A 15,644-nucleotide genomic window follows, 5' to 3' on the forward strand; every position below is an offset into this window, starting at 1 on the left:
CTCGACGATCCAACCTGAAGGTCTTCCGCTGGAGAAATCGAAGACGACGAGAGAGGCTTCTCCGATGAAGATGAAGAAACGGAGGGATGAGATTGGTCCGCGGCGGCTGATGAAGAAGACGATGACACTGCCTCCGATGAGCTTTGCTTCATCATTTCAATGGCGGTTTTTTTTTCTTCAATTTTTTTTTTTTTGTTTCCTCTCACAGCTCTCTTCTGCTATTTTATCTAGGTTGATCAATTTCTTTTTTTCTTTTTTTTTTTTTTCTTGTTAAGAGAGAGGGCAAAGACAGGATTTTTAACATACGCGTGTTGAGTTAACATGCGCCTCCTCGACTCCTCCCCTATGCCTTTTGTTTCAATTTCCTTAAACTCAAAATTTGATTTTTGTTGTCCAAAATGCTTTTGTTTCAATTTTTTTTTTCCTTTTTGGGTAACATTTCCGATTTTTTCATAATTTATTATGAAATAATTAATGCAAAATGCGTTCTTTTGTTTTGTATAGGACATTCAAAATAACATTTGCAGTTAAACCACATCATTTTCACAACATTTTTTTTATTCTAGTAGTGACCACACAACATCCTATTTTTAACAATTTTAACTATAATTTTTTTATGTTTTCAGGAAGAATTTTGTATAATTTTAGGTTTTAATAAAGTTTTACAGGTTTTAGAGTATAATGGACAAAAAGACAAAGAAATCCATTTTAAGGATAGTTTCATAGGTTCAGATTACGGGTAACTTCTAAAGACCTTCCCAAACTCCTAATTGAGCGTTTTTGGTGTCCATAGAAAGCTGGAAGAGTCATATTTCATATCCTATTTGAATCAAGCGAATACGTTAAGCCATCCAGAAGTAATGCTCGATTTCCCCAGATGTGTCGCAGATCGGCGAGAAGACTAGCTTGTAAAAAAAAGCAGAGACTGGGTTTCATTACTTTTAAAAAAAAATTATAAGGTTTTGAGGTCCTCATTGTTTGATATTTTGACCAAAAAAAATCTCAAACTCTGAAATCTACAAAGAACACCTCAAAAATTTGGTACAAGGTCCTAGATAGTGGTAACAATATGACTATATGTCGTTAACATGGTAGAATTTTTCCATCAGTAATCTCTTCAATAAAATAATAAGTATGGAAGATGTTAAAATGGTTAGTTTTCACGTTTCAAGAGAATGGTAACTTCCTTCTCGATTAATATATATATTCTCTACAATATAGGTACGAAAACATTTTGGTGTATCCAAAACATAGTAATGATTATTTTTATTGTGTATTGCATGAATCCAAAATTTTACTTCTTTTTTCGCATCTCTTTTCCTCTAAGAATTTCTTTTTTTGTTGCCCCCATGATAGTTAGCAATTTTATCCCACAATTGCTCTGAACCCCGTATAAGTTAAAACACTGTTTCCACAACAATATGTCTTTGTTCTTCTTTCTTGTTGATAGTAATGACTTCAAGATTAATACTATCCTTCGTATTTCCGCTCACAATAGTGTTTTCCTTTGCTACATCATCATCTACTTGTGGAGTAAAAGGATGTTTGTAATCTTTGGCTTTGCCCCATATCACAAGATATAGTCCTGCACATATAATTGCTGCACCAAGAGCCCTGCCACATAGAACAAGATCTTTTCATTATTTTTGTTTTAATTAACTCTTGTCTAATGTTGGTGTTTTAATGTCTTTACTTACCTTCCTAGGTACATCTGCTCAGCAAAGATGATGCTCGACTTAATCGCTACAACGACATACAAAGAGGTTTGAAAGCTGTTACAAACACAGGACCTCTAGTTTTCATCACCACTCCTCCAATGTAGTAACCAAGTGCTGAGCACATTATCCCCTGCATGAATTTTATGTTCCAATAGATTTAACTTTTTATGAGGAAAAAACCTTACAAGGTAGTCACTACTTTAATTAGTAAGACATGCATGGTGTGAATCTTACACTGTAAGTGACGGTAAGAAGTTTGTTGTCCCAACCGATAGCCCACGCGGCAGGATTCCCTTTCTCGATCACTAATGCCACAACTGCTCCCTCAACTGTCCCCATTAGGCATATCCATGTTGCCAAAGAAAGCTCAGCCGGGTATGTTTTCAACGTAATTGCCTAAAAAACATTTGATTCATCGTCAGTATCAATCTATAAGTATATTTTCTTTTATTTAAACAAAAATTGCCTTACTTGGAGAATCATGAAGCATGCATAACTGAAACAACCAATTGTCACCAAAATTGCTCCTTTGATGGAGCTATGAATATCGGTCCCAGTTGTGTTCTGTGCAGAGGGTCCTTTTGTCCAAAAGAGGTCGAGAGCTGGACCTTTAACAAGTGTCATCATCATTGTTCCTCCAACTGTAGTGAGTGTCCCAACTACTTTAGCCGCGCTTCTGATATTCCGAATCTTAACCTTTTCGAGTCTAAATATTAAAGCGAGGATGAAAGTGATTGCCGGTAGCGTGTTGTATAAGGCAGTTGCAAATGTAGCAGTCGTGTATTTCATCCCCAGGATAAATAAGTTCTGATCTATCACTGGTCTATTTTAATCACAAAAAGACATGAACGAAATGAAAAATACATCAGATTCAGGTGAAAAAAAAAACAAAAGATGTCTACTTAAGAAAACAGAAAGATATGGAAGAAAAGTAATTACTCTAATAAACCAAGTAGCGTTATCTTGAAGAATATCATCAGCGTCATCTTTGGTCTCACCGTCCTGTTTTTTACATCACCACCAATATATACATTAACTACTTTACTGCACTTCTACCATTCCTATTAAGGACTTATGCTTATGGATATGATATGAGAGGAAACAAAACTTTCTTGGGAATCATCTAATTAAGAATAAATTTTATTAGAAATCCAAAAGTGAGTAAAACACGTACTCTACTCAACTGACCTTTGATTCTTTCAAATTGGTTCCTAATTTTGTGTCAAAAATACTGGTTTTAAAATAACTAAAAAAAATACTGGATTACAATATTGAAACTTCTTATGTATGTTTTGTGAGAGAAGTTGATATAAGGAAGGTGAATATAGAGCATACCTGTCAAAATATAAGGCGAACGGGGCCATAACGACGGTAGCAACGCCATGACGGTAGACAGCAAGTACGTAAATACTCATGCCTTTGTTCAGGACATCCTTTGTGAGAATGTCCATTCCTGCAAGCCCTACTTGCAAAAACACCATTAACAAAAATGGTATTGCCTTCTTCATACATCCCATCTTCTTTACTTCCTCCACTAATAATTACATAAGATCAACAAACCATTTTAACTGAAATGAGCTGTGTAAACATATTCAAATAAAAAAAAACAAGGAAGAAAAACGTTTATAACAAAAAAAAAAAGGAATGAGAACTTTACTCATTCAAAGCTGTTTCGTTTCTCTCAACGATCGTATTCTAAAGATTGAGAGAGACGTTATTTGTTATTTGTTTTCTCCGCATACGTGTGATATGATTGTTAAACGACTGTTAATAAATCAGTCACTAGTTGTGGGCACTGGGCTGACTATTCAACGTACAAGTATCCATAAATTAATGCACACGTTTGTTTATTGACAACGAATCTATTCCAAGGTCCCAATTGTTCAATTAACAAAGAACAAAGCATATACGTCTAAGTTTGCTTCCTCATGTGCAGTTGCAATTCCTAAATTTGCTTCCCATGAGATTTTTTTTTCTTAAAATAACTAGGAGGTTCCGGGTGGAGGTCCGTAATCCCCTAAGATCCAAGGAAAACCAGGTGAAAGCTCCTGCCCAAATGGAAATAACTAGTGTTTCACGTTTGAGGAGAATTGTTTAATGGTCTAGACAAATAGGGCAACTCTTTTCTTCAAGTGAAAACCACTAGACCAAGACCACTTGGTTTTAAATGTAATTTGTTATTTAGTCTTTTTAGAGTTTAGTGCCCCAACTTGGTTACACCAACTAAGGTGGATCAATTTTATTTTTCACCTGTGCAAATCCAGTTAATACATATAATATTAATGTTCACTATGAAATTTCATTTAAATAGTATATGGTTCTAAACCGAACAAAACCGAAACGATATCTATAGAAGTGTTTTATAGTACTGAAAACCAAAACTGATTAAGACGACATGTATTCTACACAAGTGAACTTTTGAGGCATACAGATTTTAACTGATATGAGACGAAACTTTCTTCCCAAACATAATGGAAGATTTCTCAAGATTTTGGCTAAGCCTTTGAATTGCACATGGCATAACAAAACCTGATAATCCTGACAACAGATTTCATATCTCAACATAGTGATAAACTGATAAAATAGAATAATATGTAAATCTTAAAACCAAAACTCCAAATCTAGAAATACAAAAACAAAACCCCAAAGAAAATGGCCTGAATCAAAACTTGCCTAGACTGTCGTCACAGTTTTTGTACTTAAGTATCATTTCGGCAATATCAGCACCAAGACTTTTAAGTCGCTCACTAACTAACCTTACCTGCAAAGGAAAATTCTTAGGTTAGCCATGACTAGGAAAAATATTTCATCACAACTGAGACACCAAAACGAAATTCTTACGGCTTCAGGTAGTTGTTGGCACTTGGAAGCAGTTTTAAGTATGAAAGGAATGGTCGCCACAAGAGACTCCTCATTTGAGTTACTTAGAAGCTCATATGACTTAAGTAGAATGCACTCCCACACTTCACTGGCGCATTCTAACTGGCTAAGAGCATTGTATACCTGTGCCACACAAAAACATCATAATGAAGGAGATGTTTATAAAACTTTTGGTTCATGAAATGAACTTGCACTTACTGGTTCACGCAGTGCTGGTTCGACTTTAGGCTTATGAAGCCATTCAATAAGTGCATAGGCAGCCAGTGGATGATATGAGTTCTCAACTAATTTGGGAACCAGATTAACTAAATCTTGTTGCAAATGTTTGGGGGCTCTGTCTAAAACAAGAGAAATCTTTTGAGTAGAGTCTGGTCGTCTTGTAGCTTCCGGACAACCTTGTGGTACAGCCGCATCAATTGTTTTTAGTGAGTTAACAATTAGTTCCAATAGCTCCTTTGACTGTTCTGACCACTTTGTCTGACGACCAAAAAATTTCACAGTTGGTCAGAAAAACAGTTGAGCAAATAGAAAGAAAAGTAGCTAGATAGCTTTCAGCAGTATAAGAGCCTTACCTTTGACCCCGATGAAGTTGCAGCCACGCAACCATCGCAGTGAGACCCTTCCTCCGAAGTTTTGCAACACTCAACCATTATATCTAGAAGTATATTAATAATTGCATTCTGTAGAACTTTAACACCCATCAGCAAACTCATCAGGCTGAGTGAGTGGCTATCATTACATGATGTTTTAGTCGGAAGAAGCAAACGTTTTACTTTAGTTGGATCATCAAGATAAACACGCAAGTCATTAAGCAAACCAGCAATGGCATCCGCATCCATCATATGCTTCTCTTGGAGAGTAACTTGTGGTTGGGAAGAATTCTCTCCAAACGTGAGATGGACTCCAGCTCTCGAAAGAAAATTTTGGAATGTGTCTTCCTCACTTTCATCAGGATTGGTGGTTAAGGCATCTTGATCACCATCTGAAGTCAACATCTAAATATAAAAAATGGCCTTAGAATCATAATGTAAGATTAATAACATTATTAGACTGTCTAAGGACTAAGATTATAACTAACCTTTAGGTCTGAAAAATCCAATATTTCACACACAAAAACAACAGCGTCACGTACAAGAAACCCAGCATCAGGGTCCAACATATCAGACATCTTCATAAAATGTAGAACAGACTCATTCCACGTCTTGGTACGTATAGATGACTCCTTCCACACACTTTTATCCTGATCCCTTTGGTTCAGGATACCCATCTTGAACTTAACCAAGAAATTGTTGTCGACATCTGTACCAGGAGATTTATCACTCTCTAAGTGTATGCATATGGTGTCGAAGGACTCGTATACACCTGCATTATACAAGGCACACATTAACCAATTGGACTTCATAAACATCAATAAATAAAAAAGAAATAAAAATCTAACGACTCACCAATTCGAAGGTCACATCCACCAGCCTTAAAGAATTTGCTAAAAATCTTTCTTGTTTCCATTATTTCCTTGAAGGCTAAGAAATTCTCCACTTTCCAAGTAAATGAAATTTTTTTCTCATTCTGTGAAACTGAATTAGCATCCACGTACTCTCTTGTTGAAGATGTCTCTTTCAACAAAAGAACATCAGCGGAGAATACAATAGAGTCTTGAACAAGAAATCCAGATTCTTGATCAAACAAACTAGTAAGTGTCACAAATTCACGCCAACCCCAATCCTTTACAGCTTTCGAGTAACGATTCTGAGATTCCATTATCACCGACTTCTCCTCCAACCTCTGGTTCACAACTGATAGCTTGTGGCTAACAAAACAGCTCCAATCACTTGAGCTTCGTGAATTTGTTACTTCAAGAAATACTGAAAGATGGGATGGTGGCTTGGACTGCCCTGAGACCATTAAGAACAAGGTACAACAGAAATTTAAAACAGTGATTATATTGTCTCCACCAGATAAAACAGTTCCATTAATTGTAGATGCGCTTACTGTAATGATCAAATGCTCTTTTAGACTTAGATGCGAGAACTGTATCTTATTCATTAGTTCTAATCAGCTTTAAATAGCCTTACATATAACAGAAAGATGAAAAACGTGGAGACTCTGCTCCTACAACTACGGAACTGGAAAGTGGAAGAAGTGCAACAAACTTGACCGTAACAATCGGTCTTTGACTGTGACTGAGCACGTCTAATTATTCAAAAACACAAACGCTTAGACTACTTCAAACAGAAACTCGCGCCAACAAACCCTCCCTAAACTAAGCTCAGTGAAACTTAGCTTAGCTTATCCGTGACTGAACAGACTCCAAGCTTGCTCCTCAACCTTTCGAATGTCTCCTGGTTCAACGGTTTGGTAAAGATGTCTGCAACCTGCTCCTGTGATCCGCAATGCACCAAATGTATCACACCATCCTTAACTAAGTCTCGTAGAAAGTGAAACCTTACTCCAATGTGTTTACACCTTCCATGAAAAACAGGGTTTTTCGAGAGCTTGATTGTTGATGTGTTATCGCACATAATTGCAGTGCGATAACACATCAGCTTCATGACCCAATTCTCCCAAGATTCTCTTGAACCATATGACTTGACTGGCACACACGGATGCTGCAACATACTCCGCCTCTGTAGTAGAAAGAGTTACTATCGGCTGCTTCTTGGACAACCATGCCACTGCTGCATTATCCATCAAAAATACATACCCAGAGGTGCTCTTTCTACTGTCGATATCACCCGCAAAGTCACTATCAGTGTAAACTGATAACTCTCCTGCTTCTCCTCCTTTGTACCAAATCCCAAAATTCACAGTACCTCTCACATACCTCAAGACCCTCTTAGCTCCTTGTAAATGCAGAGTCGTAGGTTCTGACATGTAGCGACTTAGCAAGCTCACTGCAAACTGCAGGTCTGGTCTCGTTGTGGTGAGATACATCAGACTTCCGATGATCTGCTTGTAGAGAGTTTCATCAACTCGTTCACCAGCTTTATCCATGTCGAACTTGCTTCCTGGCACTATTGGACTGCGTACAGCTCTGCTATTCTCCATTTCAAAGCGTCTTAGAACTTCCAAAGCATACTTAGCTTGTGAGATGTGAATCCCTTGTGGAGTTTGCAACACCTCAATTCCCAAGAAGTATCTCATCTTCCCAAGATCAGACATGTCGAACTCTTCCTCCATAGATAACTTAAACTCCTCCATCATGGCTTTATTATCACCAGTATAAATTAAGTCATCGACATAAACACTAACAATCAGAATGTTACCGTGTTTGTTGATCTTGCGGAACAGAGTTTCTTCATTTGGAGACTTCTCGAATCCCTCCTTTGAGAAGTATTCTTCAACTCGGCTAAACCAGGCTCTAGGTGCTTGTTTTAACCCATACAAGGCCTTGTGAAGCTTGTAAACCTTGTCCTCCTCACCTTCTACTTCATATCCTTTTGGCTGCTGCACATAGACCTCTTCTTCCATAACACCATGTAAGAAGGCTGATTTTACATCTAACTGAAAAATTTCCCAACCTCTCTGAGCAGCTGTGGAGATGATGGTTCTGATAGTGTCCATTCTAGCAACCGGAGCATACACCTCTGTGTAATCAATGCCGTGTTCCTGAGAATAGCCCTTTGCCACTAAATGTGCCTTGTACTTGCTCACTTCTCCCTGCTCGTTTAGTTTGGTTTTGTACAGCCATTTTACTCCAATACTCTTCGCACCTTTTGGTAGTTGTGAGAGCTCCCACGTCTTGTTCTTCTCAATGGAGTCTATCTCTGCATTCATAGCTTATCTCCATTTCTGACTTTTCTCTGCTTCTTCAAAGGTTGTCGGGTCAGTTGAATTCACCACGACCATGTTTATCAGCTCCTCATCTTCGACTTCGTTTCCCGTGACATAATCATCGAGATAACGTGGTGGTCTGGATACACGTCCCTCCCTAGTTTGGACAGGTTGATCGTTTTGAACTTCTTCCGGATCTGCAGCAGGCTCTTGTGTTGCATTCTCTGACCCCTCTTCGTCATTTTCATCACCACTTTCTTCCCATATCATGTCGTCATCATTCTAGGTTAGCTCTGCATCGATGTGGTTGTTATCTCCTTCCCAGTTCCAGTGTTTTGACTCCTCAAACACTACATCTCTGCTGACAACGACCTTCTTTGTGTTTGGAACATACAGTCGATATCCTTTTGATTCCTCTGAGACACCAAGTAGGATGCAGGCGATGCTCTTATCATCTAGTTTACCTCGTTTCTCATCAGAAACGTGCATGTGAGATACGCATCCCCACACACGGAAATGTTCTACACTCGGTTTCACACCACTCCAAGCTTCTTGTGGCGTTACACCCTTTACAGCATGAGTGGGACATCTGTTTAGGACATAGAAGGTCCAATTCACTGCTTCAGCCCAGAGGATTTTTGGTACCTTGCGAGACGTCATCATGGACCTGACCATGTTCATTACTGTCCGGTTCTTTCTCTCTGCAACGCCGTTTTGCTGTGGGGTGTAAGCGGTTGTGAGTTGCCTTCTGATTCCTTCCTTCTTGCAGTAATCGGTGAACTCGTGTGATGTGTATTCCCCTCCCCGGTCAGTTCTTAAGCATTTGATGCTCCTACCGGTTTCTGTCTCCACTTTTTGTTTAAATACTTTGAACTGACCGAATGCTTCAGATTTCTCCTTCAAGAAGTACACCCATGCCTTCCTGCTGTAGTCATCTATGAAACACAAGAGATATCTCTTTCCACTAGATGACATCGGGCTTATTGGACCACATATGTCTGAGTGTATCAACTCCAACACTCCTTTAGCTCTCCACGTGCTTGTCTTTGGGATAGGGTTTCTTGACTGTTTTTCCACCAGACAATCTGAACAGGTGAATGTTTGCATCTCAAACCTTGGTAAACCACGTACCATGTTGTTGCTCTGCAGTGTCTTCATTCCGTGATGGCTTAGGTGTCCATAACGCTCATGCCACAGCTTCCCCATCTCCTCTGATGTGGCTTGTAGGCAGTGTTGTTGGTTTGCTCCATCGCCTTGGTCAAGGACCATGAACATTCTGTTTCTGCTCATCTTGCTCTCTGCTATTAAGCCTCTTTCATCATGATAGATTTTGCATTCTCCCCTCCGTATGATGATGGTCAGACCCTTCTCTTGAAGTTGACCGAGGCTTAGTAGATTGTTTCTAAGTTCTGGTACATAGTACACATCACTTGTAGTATATGGAGCATCATCCAGAATCAGCTTGACACTTCCCTTCCCAACTACCTCCATGCGTTTGTCATTCCCCAGCTTGACATAATGCTTGAAGTTTTCATTTATCGATGAAAACAGGCTTTGATCTCCACTCATGTGATTTGAGCAACCAGAGTCAAGGAACCATGCTCTCTTTCTCAGGTCTCCTTCCTTCACCGTGTGTGTCATGAGAAGCTTTTCTGCATCTTGCAACTTAACTTGAGATGCTTCTTCAATGTAAGCCATCAGCAACATCTCCTCTTTCTCCTCAAAGTTGGCATAGTTAGCTTCTTCATTCCACCTGGGACATTCATGTTTGAAATGTCCGAGCTTGTGACACTTGTAGCATTCGATAATGCTTTTATCTAGAGGCATTCTGCCCCTGCCGCGTCCTCTCCCTCTTCCTCTGGTCGCCGTTCCTCTTCCATATGTCACCTTCAATGCTTGGGTGTCATCTTGATCTGATCTTTTGAATTTCTGCTCATGGACCACTAACGAGCTTTGTAGTTCATCTAACGTAATGGTCTCAATGTCCTTAGACTCTTCTATGGACACGACCATGTACATGAACTTTTCACTGAGAGTGCGAAGGACCTTCTCCACCACCTTTGATTCAGGTAAGTCTTCTCCATTGCTTCTCATCTGGTTGGTGATTGCAAGAACACGCTTGAAGTACTCTTCCACCTTTTCCGACTCCATCATCTCCAATATCTCAAAGTCTCTTCTCAGTTTCTGCAGTAGAGACTTCTTCACTCGTTCGTTTCCTCCGAACTTCTTCTTCATGGACTCCCAAATGATTTTGGAGGACCTCCTGTCCCGTATCTGCTCAATCGTTACCCTATCAATGGTTTGAAACAGGTAATGCTTGACTTTGTGATCATTTGTTTTAGCATTGTCCAACTGCTCCCTTTGCTCTCGAGTTAGCACAGTCGTGCCTACCGGTTCCTCGAACCCGATCTCGATCGAGCTCCACAATCCTTTCGCTCTGAGGAAATTCTCCATGACTTCACTCCAATGATCCCAGTGCCCGTCGAACTGTGGCAGCTTCATCTTGTCGTCACTCATCTTGTTTCTCTCTGTGTTTTCTCTCTCTAGAAACTGCGGTTTCTTTTAGATTCTCAAAAGTCCAACAGAGCTCTGATACCAATTTGTAATGATCAAATGCTCTTTTAGACTTAGATGCGAGAACTGTATCTTATTCATTAGTTCTAATCAGCTTTAAATAGCCTTACATATAACAGAAAGATGAAAAACGTGGAGACTCTGCTCCTACAACTACGGAACTGGAAAGTGGAAGAAGTGCAACAAACTTGACCGTAACAATCGGTCTTTGACTGTGACTGAGCACGTCTAATTATTCAAAAACACAAACGCTTAGACTACTTCAAACAGAAACTCGCGCCAACACTTACATACCTCGGGGATAAACAATAAGCCGACAATCCCGGTTCCCAATTTGAAACCTCTTACTTTTGATGCAAAGACCGGTTATCTCCCTATTCTTTAGAAGATCATTAAACCTTGTGAAATTCTCAACTCTCCAAGTGAATTTTCCCATGTTTCCAGTCCCATTCGTAGTAAAGCTACTGAATTCTTTGATAACATAAAATGAGGCTCTAAAGACAGCCGTGTCATCGAGTAAAAACCCTGCTTCCGGGTTCACAAATTCAGACATCTTCATGTAATCGTTCCAGCCGAGACTTGTATTGTCCCCATTCTTATTATCAGCAGCAAACCTCCCATAAGAATCTCTATGAATGTGAGTGCACTCAGTCTTCTGGTTCAAAGCTGACATCCTAAACAAACACCAACTACTTCTGTCAGATACCAAAGTCTTCTCGGCATCTTTACTCTCGAGACACATTGATATGTATTCTTGTGAATTAATCTCACTCTGGTAAATACTGATCCTAAAGTTACACTCCCCAGCTGGGAAAGCAGGGCTCATTATCTTCTGCGACTTTAACATTTCCTTAAACAAACTAAAATTATGTACCTTCCAAGTGAACTCCCCACTCAACGCATCAGGCATTGGTCCAGCTATGAAATTCTCCTCATTGTTATTATCAAAACTAAAGCTGACAGACTCATTAAGAAATAATATATCAGCCGTGATAAGCAAGGAATCGTTGTTAAACAAAAACCCCATCTTAGGATCCAAAATACTCGAGTTTAAGGCGAAATCGCACCGTATATGATCACCAACAATACTAGTATTAAAAGTAGCCTGCAAGAAACAGAACACACGAGAGTGCATCAAAAAGATTAGACTTTTCTTGGTGCATTCTTCCAATGTTCTCGAGACTCAGAGCTAATATAATATGCTTAGTTTTTTTTTGTTGTTGTTAAAGTATAATATGCTTAGTATAATGTGTTATTATTCCAAAAGTAGCTATACTGCAAGCTGTGATTTTCTTCGCTTAAACCATATGCATTCATGCTCAAGGTATATAATATAATAATAAACATGGTAAGGAAGTATGGTTGAGGAAATCAGGAAAACATACATGAGCTTGCAATTTCTCCACCTCGTCGTGTTGCTGAAACGACGAGCTTGCTTTCGAAACCGGAAAGTATTCCCTTGCATATTTTCGGCTTTATCGACAAGAAGCTCAAGACGTTCGCCTCTATCAAGAACTTTTTCAATGTTCTCTCTCATGACATCCCTCACCTATTCATAACCAAACCATACCAAATTCAAAATCCGTTTCGATTAATCTGATGCATTTCACCCAGGGCCGGTCCTAGGGTTGGGGAGGCCTAAAGCTTTTTTTTTGTAATATTTTATAAATATAAGATACATAAAAAATGAACATTTAGAGGTTCAAACCCTCGTCAGAGGACACATCTTCTTATTACATAACCATCTCAGCTAAGAAGAAAACTTTATGTAAAGTTGCCCAAATAGTTAGGATATAATATGTGACCTAAAGCACATGATTTAGCTGCCTTATGGGTGGGCCGGGCCTGATTTCACCCTTAATTCGATTAATCCAATCGGCATTAGGATCATTAGAGTAATACTCAATCTGTTGGCTGAGAACTCTTGAGAACTCATCATTCATTGCATAAGCTTGTGCTGAATCTGAATGAATTGCGCGTCCATAAGTCCGAACAAACCTCTCATGAATATCCTCTAGAAACGAAAATGGAATCCTCCCTGAAAATAAAAACAAAGCAAATTAGGACATTTAAATATATATATATATATATACATATACTTCACAACCCTTTTGGAACTTATTGAAGCTTAATCTCAATTTCTTATTTCCATTGTATATGTTCTCAAATGTTGCTATTTAATCATAAAGACCAAAATTATATAACGTCACCAAGTCTTCGGCCGTGGATGATTCTTCGAGAAACCATGTTATCACTTGCGCTAAGTTGCTACCTAGTGTTGGTCTTCAAGCTCTCATGGATCATTTGTCCAACTATTCTAGTTATCTTGGTGTAGCTTTTGCTATTCCTGTAACCTTGTATGTTGTTTCTGCTTTGTTTCAAGCCATATTATCCTTGTATCCTTGGCTATTCTGAACTTTGTTTTGTTTTGATGAATGAAACAATTATTTGCCAAAAAAAAAAATTGACAACAAGAAGAAGGATAAGTTTGACTAGAATGTCTTTTTTCTTTCAGTATAATATTCATCGTTTTTTAAAAAATCAATTCATCGTTTCTATTTAAATTAAGAAATAGCGTGGTCTTGTGATAAAGCAGAAAAAAGTGCGAGTCTAAGGCTTTCACATGTCATATAGGCAAAAAAACTGGAGCTTGTGTGTTAGGAATTTACGATGGCACATTGCTGAAATTAGATATGTTTAGATGGAAGTTACACTACGTTATTATAAATACCTACAGTCTCTTCTCTAGTTTTAAAATACTACTAATTCATTTTTACCATTTACGATGAAGAGAAACTTTCAACTCTCGTTCGTCACGTTGATTATCTTCACTGTTCTTATGCTAGGTTTGTCTTTAAGTTTATATATTTATCTTTATGTTAGCTTACACATCATTATTTAAGAAAACAACTCACATATGCTATAGAAATTTGCATCAAACCACCCTCTTCAATGTCATAATATCACATATAGCTTCTATGTCAAAAACATACAATAGCTATATTATATACCTAACAAACTGATCGTAAATATTTTAGGAATTTCCTGATTTCGTGAAGTCATATGGTCTTAAAAACTATTGTGACATGAACTGATTAAACATATCTGTATTCATATTTTTTTCATCAGTAATATTCTTCTCTTTTCGCACTGATATATATATATATATATATACATATATATAGTTTTTCAATAACTATTGATGTTAATTTAGTTTTAAAAGTGTAAATTAATATGATATTTTTCAAACTATTTCCACATAAATTATAATTTTAGTAACAATCATATGCTTTTTAAGAAAAAAATGAAAATATATAATTTATGTTTTAAATCTAAAATAAACAATATCCATAAAACTAAATATCTTCTTGAAAAATAGATAAAGTTTGATTTTTCTATTTATATACATACAGGCTAAGATATTGTGTTTTAAACATATGACAGGAGTGATGGGAGACATGAGTATTGGAGGAAAAAGATGTTGGGCAACTCTAGATTTAAAAGATAAAAAGTGTGTTTACGAGGAGTGTAAGTCTATGTGTCTCAAAAAGAATCCCAAAGGACATGGTGCATGCCTTAAATCATTCGGAGGAAAAATTAATTGCTTATGCGGTTACAATTGCCGTTAAAATATTTTATTACAATCTCAAATCATATTTTACGATGGGAACCTTATGATAAAATGGTATAATAATTGATGTAATTTTCTAGCTTAATTTTTGTTTTTTTTATGTTTCTACTGATGTCTTGATATTTTTACACATATTAAAAGATCTTAAATTTTACTTTTTGTTGATAGAAAAAAAAAATTAAATAACATGCTATGTGGAGAAAAACAAAAAGTGAAAATCATATCAATTTTTTACTATACAAAATCAGTATTTAAACTAAAAAAAAAAGTTTACAATTAATAAAGTTTTTTAATTGAAACCGCTTTTTTTTTGTTCGCTCTCCTAAAGTGACCTTCCAAAACTCCTTTGTATAGAAGTTTATAACGAATATCTTTTTAAATAACATCTAAAATAATTATAGACATCAAAATTTACAATTCAGAAACTCATCAAACTAATGTCATTAACAAAAGTAAAAGAAAGAACTTATCCTAACAAAAAAAATCTACAAACTAAAATAGCTAAAGATAAAATTATAACACTTTAGGACGATTGTCTTATAAATTTTTTAAAATTAAACGGCGTCGCCGAAAAAAAAAGGAAAAAAAGTGTTACTGCCTTATTTGATCTCATTTGTTGGTAAGAAATTTGTCACTAAACCGGGAGAGAAAAACAAAATAACCACATCGGTTCTTTAAACCGAAACAAACCACTCATAACCATATGGTTCGGGGTTCTCATCGTCTTCTTCTTCAACAACATCTCAAAGCAATAACCCTCTAGGGTTTTAGATTTTTCCAGGGTTTCTACTCTTCTCTCTATCTCTCTCAGTTTTGCTCCATTGCTTTTGTTATTTGTTAGCGACGAAAGATGGGTACTGAAGTTTCCACCTCGCCGACAAGCCTAATTGATCAGACCGTCGTGCGTATTCTCTACAAAAAAAATCTCCGCTTCTTTAGTTATCCTTTTAGATTGGGATTAGATTGAAAAAAAAGATTAACTCTTTTGAGATGGGTTTCAGGTTCCAGGTGATGTTGTTCTTGATTTGTCAAACATGACTAACCAAACAATCAAGCTCGGCAGTGGTCTC

General features: G+C 37.4%; 6 protein-coding genes across 6 annotated transcripts in view; 3 read left to right on the forward strand and 3 right to left on the reverse strand.

The window, feature by feature from the left end:
* LOC104705036 (exocyst complex component SEC5A-like) overlaps positions 1–90 on the forward strand; it is a 6,610-nt gene extending 6,520 nt beyond the window's left edge. Inside the window, exon 21 of the mRNA XM_010421028.2 lies at positions 21–90. Coding sequence (XP_010419330.1) covers positions 21–90 — 70 coding nt within the window. The remainder of the gene's footprint in view (positions 1–20) is intronic.
* LOC104705037 (WAT1-related protein At2g37450-like) lies at positions 1,398–3,247 on the reverse strand. The gene is given in 7 exon segments (XM_019227167.1): positions 1,398–1,614; positions 1,698–1,752; positions 1,755–1,848; positions 1,953–2,114; positions 2,190–2,541; positions 2,658–2,720; positions 3,054–3,247. Coding segments are annotated over 7 exon segments (1,125 nt in total). The 5' UTR covers positions 3,236–3,247.
* Positions 4,153–12,003, reverse strand: LOC104705038 (the record flags this gene model as incomplete). Its single annotated transcript, XM_019227168.1, has 8 exons — positions 4,153–4,256; positions 4,392–4,479; positions 4,560–4,721; positions 4,797–5,075; positions 5,171–5,593; positions 5,677–5,960; positions 6,044–6,490; positions 11,238–12,003. Coding segments are annotated over 8 exons (2,553 nt in total), but the record flags the coding sequence as incomplete, so codon positions are not given.
* Positions 12,006–13,190, reverse strand: LOC104705039 (vesicle-associated membrane protein 712-like; the record flags this gene model as incomplete). The annotated part of the gene is made up of 4 exons (XM_010421032.1): positions 13,154–13,190; positions 12,758–12,981; positions 12,329–12,492; positions 12,006–12,048 (listed from the first exon to the last, which is right to left on the reverse strand). Coding segments are annotated over exons 1-4 (468 nt in total), but the record flags the coding sequence as incomplete, so codon positions are not given.
* LOC109125617 (putative defensin-like protein 137) lies at positions 13,715–14,709 on the forward strand. Its single transcript, XM_019227594.1, has 2 exons — positions 13,715–13,789; positions 14,388–14,709. The coding sequence occupies exons 1-2, from the start codon at positions 13,729–13,731 to the stop codon at positions 14,570–14,572; spliced, it is 246 nt and encodes an 81-aa protein (XP_019083139.1). The 5' UTR covers positions 13,715–13,728; the 3' UTR covers positions 14,573–14,709.
* Positions 15,317–15,644, forward strand: part of LOC104703065 (putative exosome complex component rrp40) — a 2,505-nt gene continuing 2,177 nt past the window's right edge. The window contains exons 1-2 of the mRNA XM_010419001.2: positions 15,317–15,475; positions 15,576–15,642. Coding sequence (XP_010417303.1) covers positions 15,425–15,475; positions 15,576–15,642 — 118 coding nt within the window. The 5' untranslated portion in view covers positions 15,317–15,424. The remainder of the gene's footprint in view (positions 15,476–15,575; positions 15,643–15,644) is intronic.

Source organism: Camelina sativa, chromosome 7 (assembly GCF_000633955.1).
Source record: "Camelina sativa cultivar DH55 chromosome 7, Cs, whole genome shotgun sequence".
Taxonomy (NCBI): Eukaryota; Viridiplantae; Streptophyta; class Magnoliopsida; order Brassicales; family Brassicaceae; genus Camelina; species Camelina sativa.

Coding starts and splice junctions, on each gene's coding strand:
- LOC109125617 (XM_019227594.1), top strand. CDS start 13,729: ATGAAGAGAAACTTTCAACTCTCGTTCGTCACGTTGATTATCTTCACT. Junction 13,790..14,387: donor CTTCACTGTTCTTATGCTAG/GTTTGTCTTTAA, acceptor AACATATGACAG/GAGTGATGGGAGACATGAGT.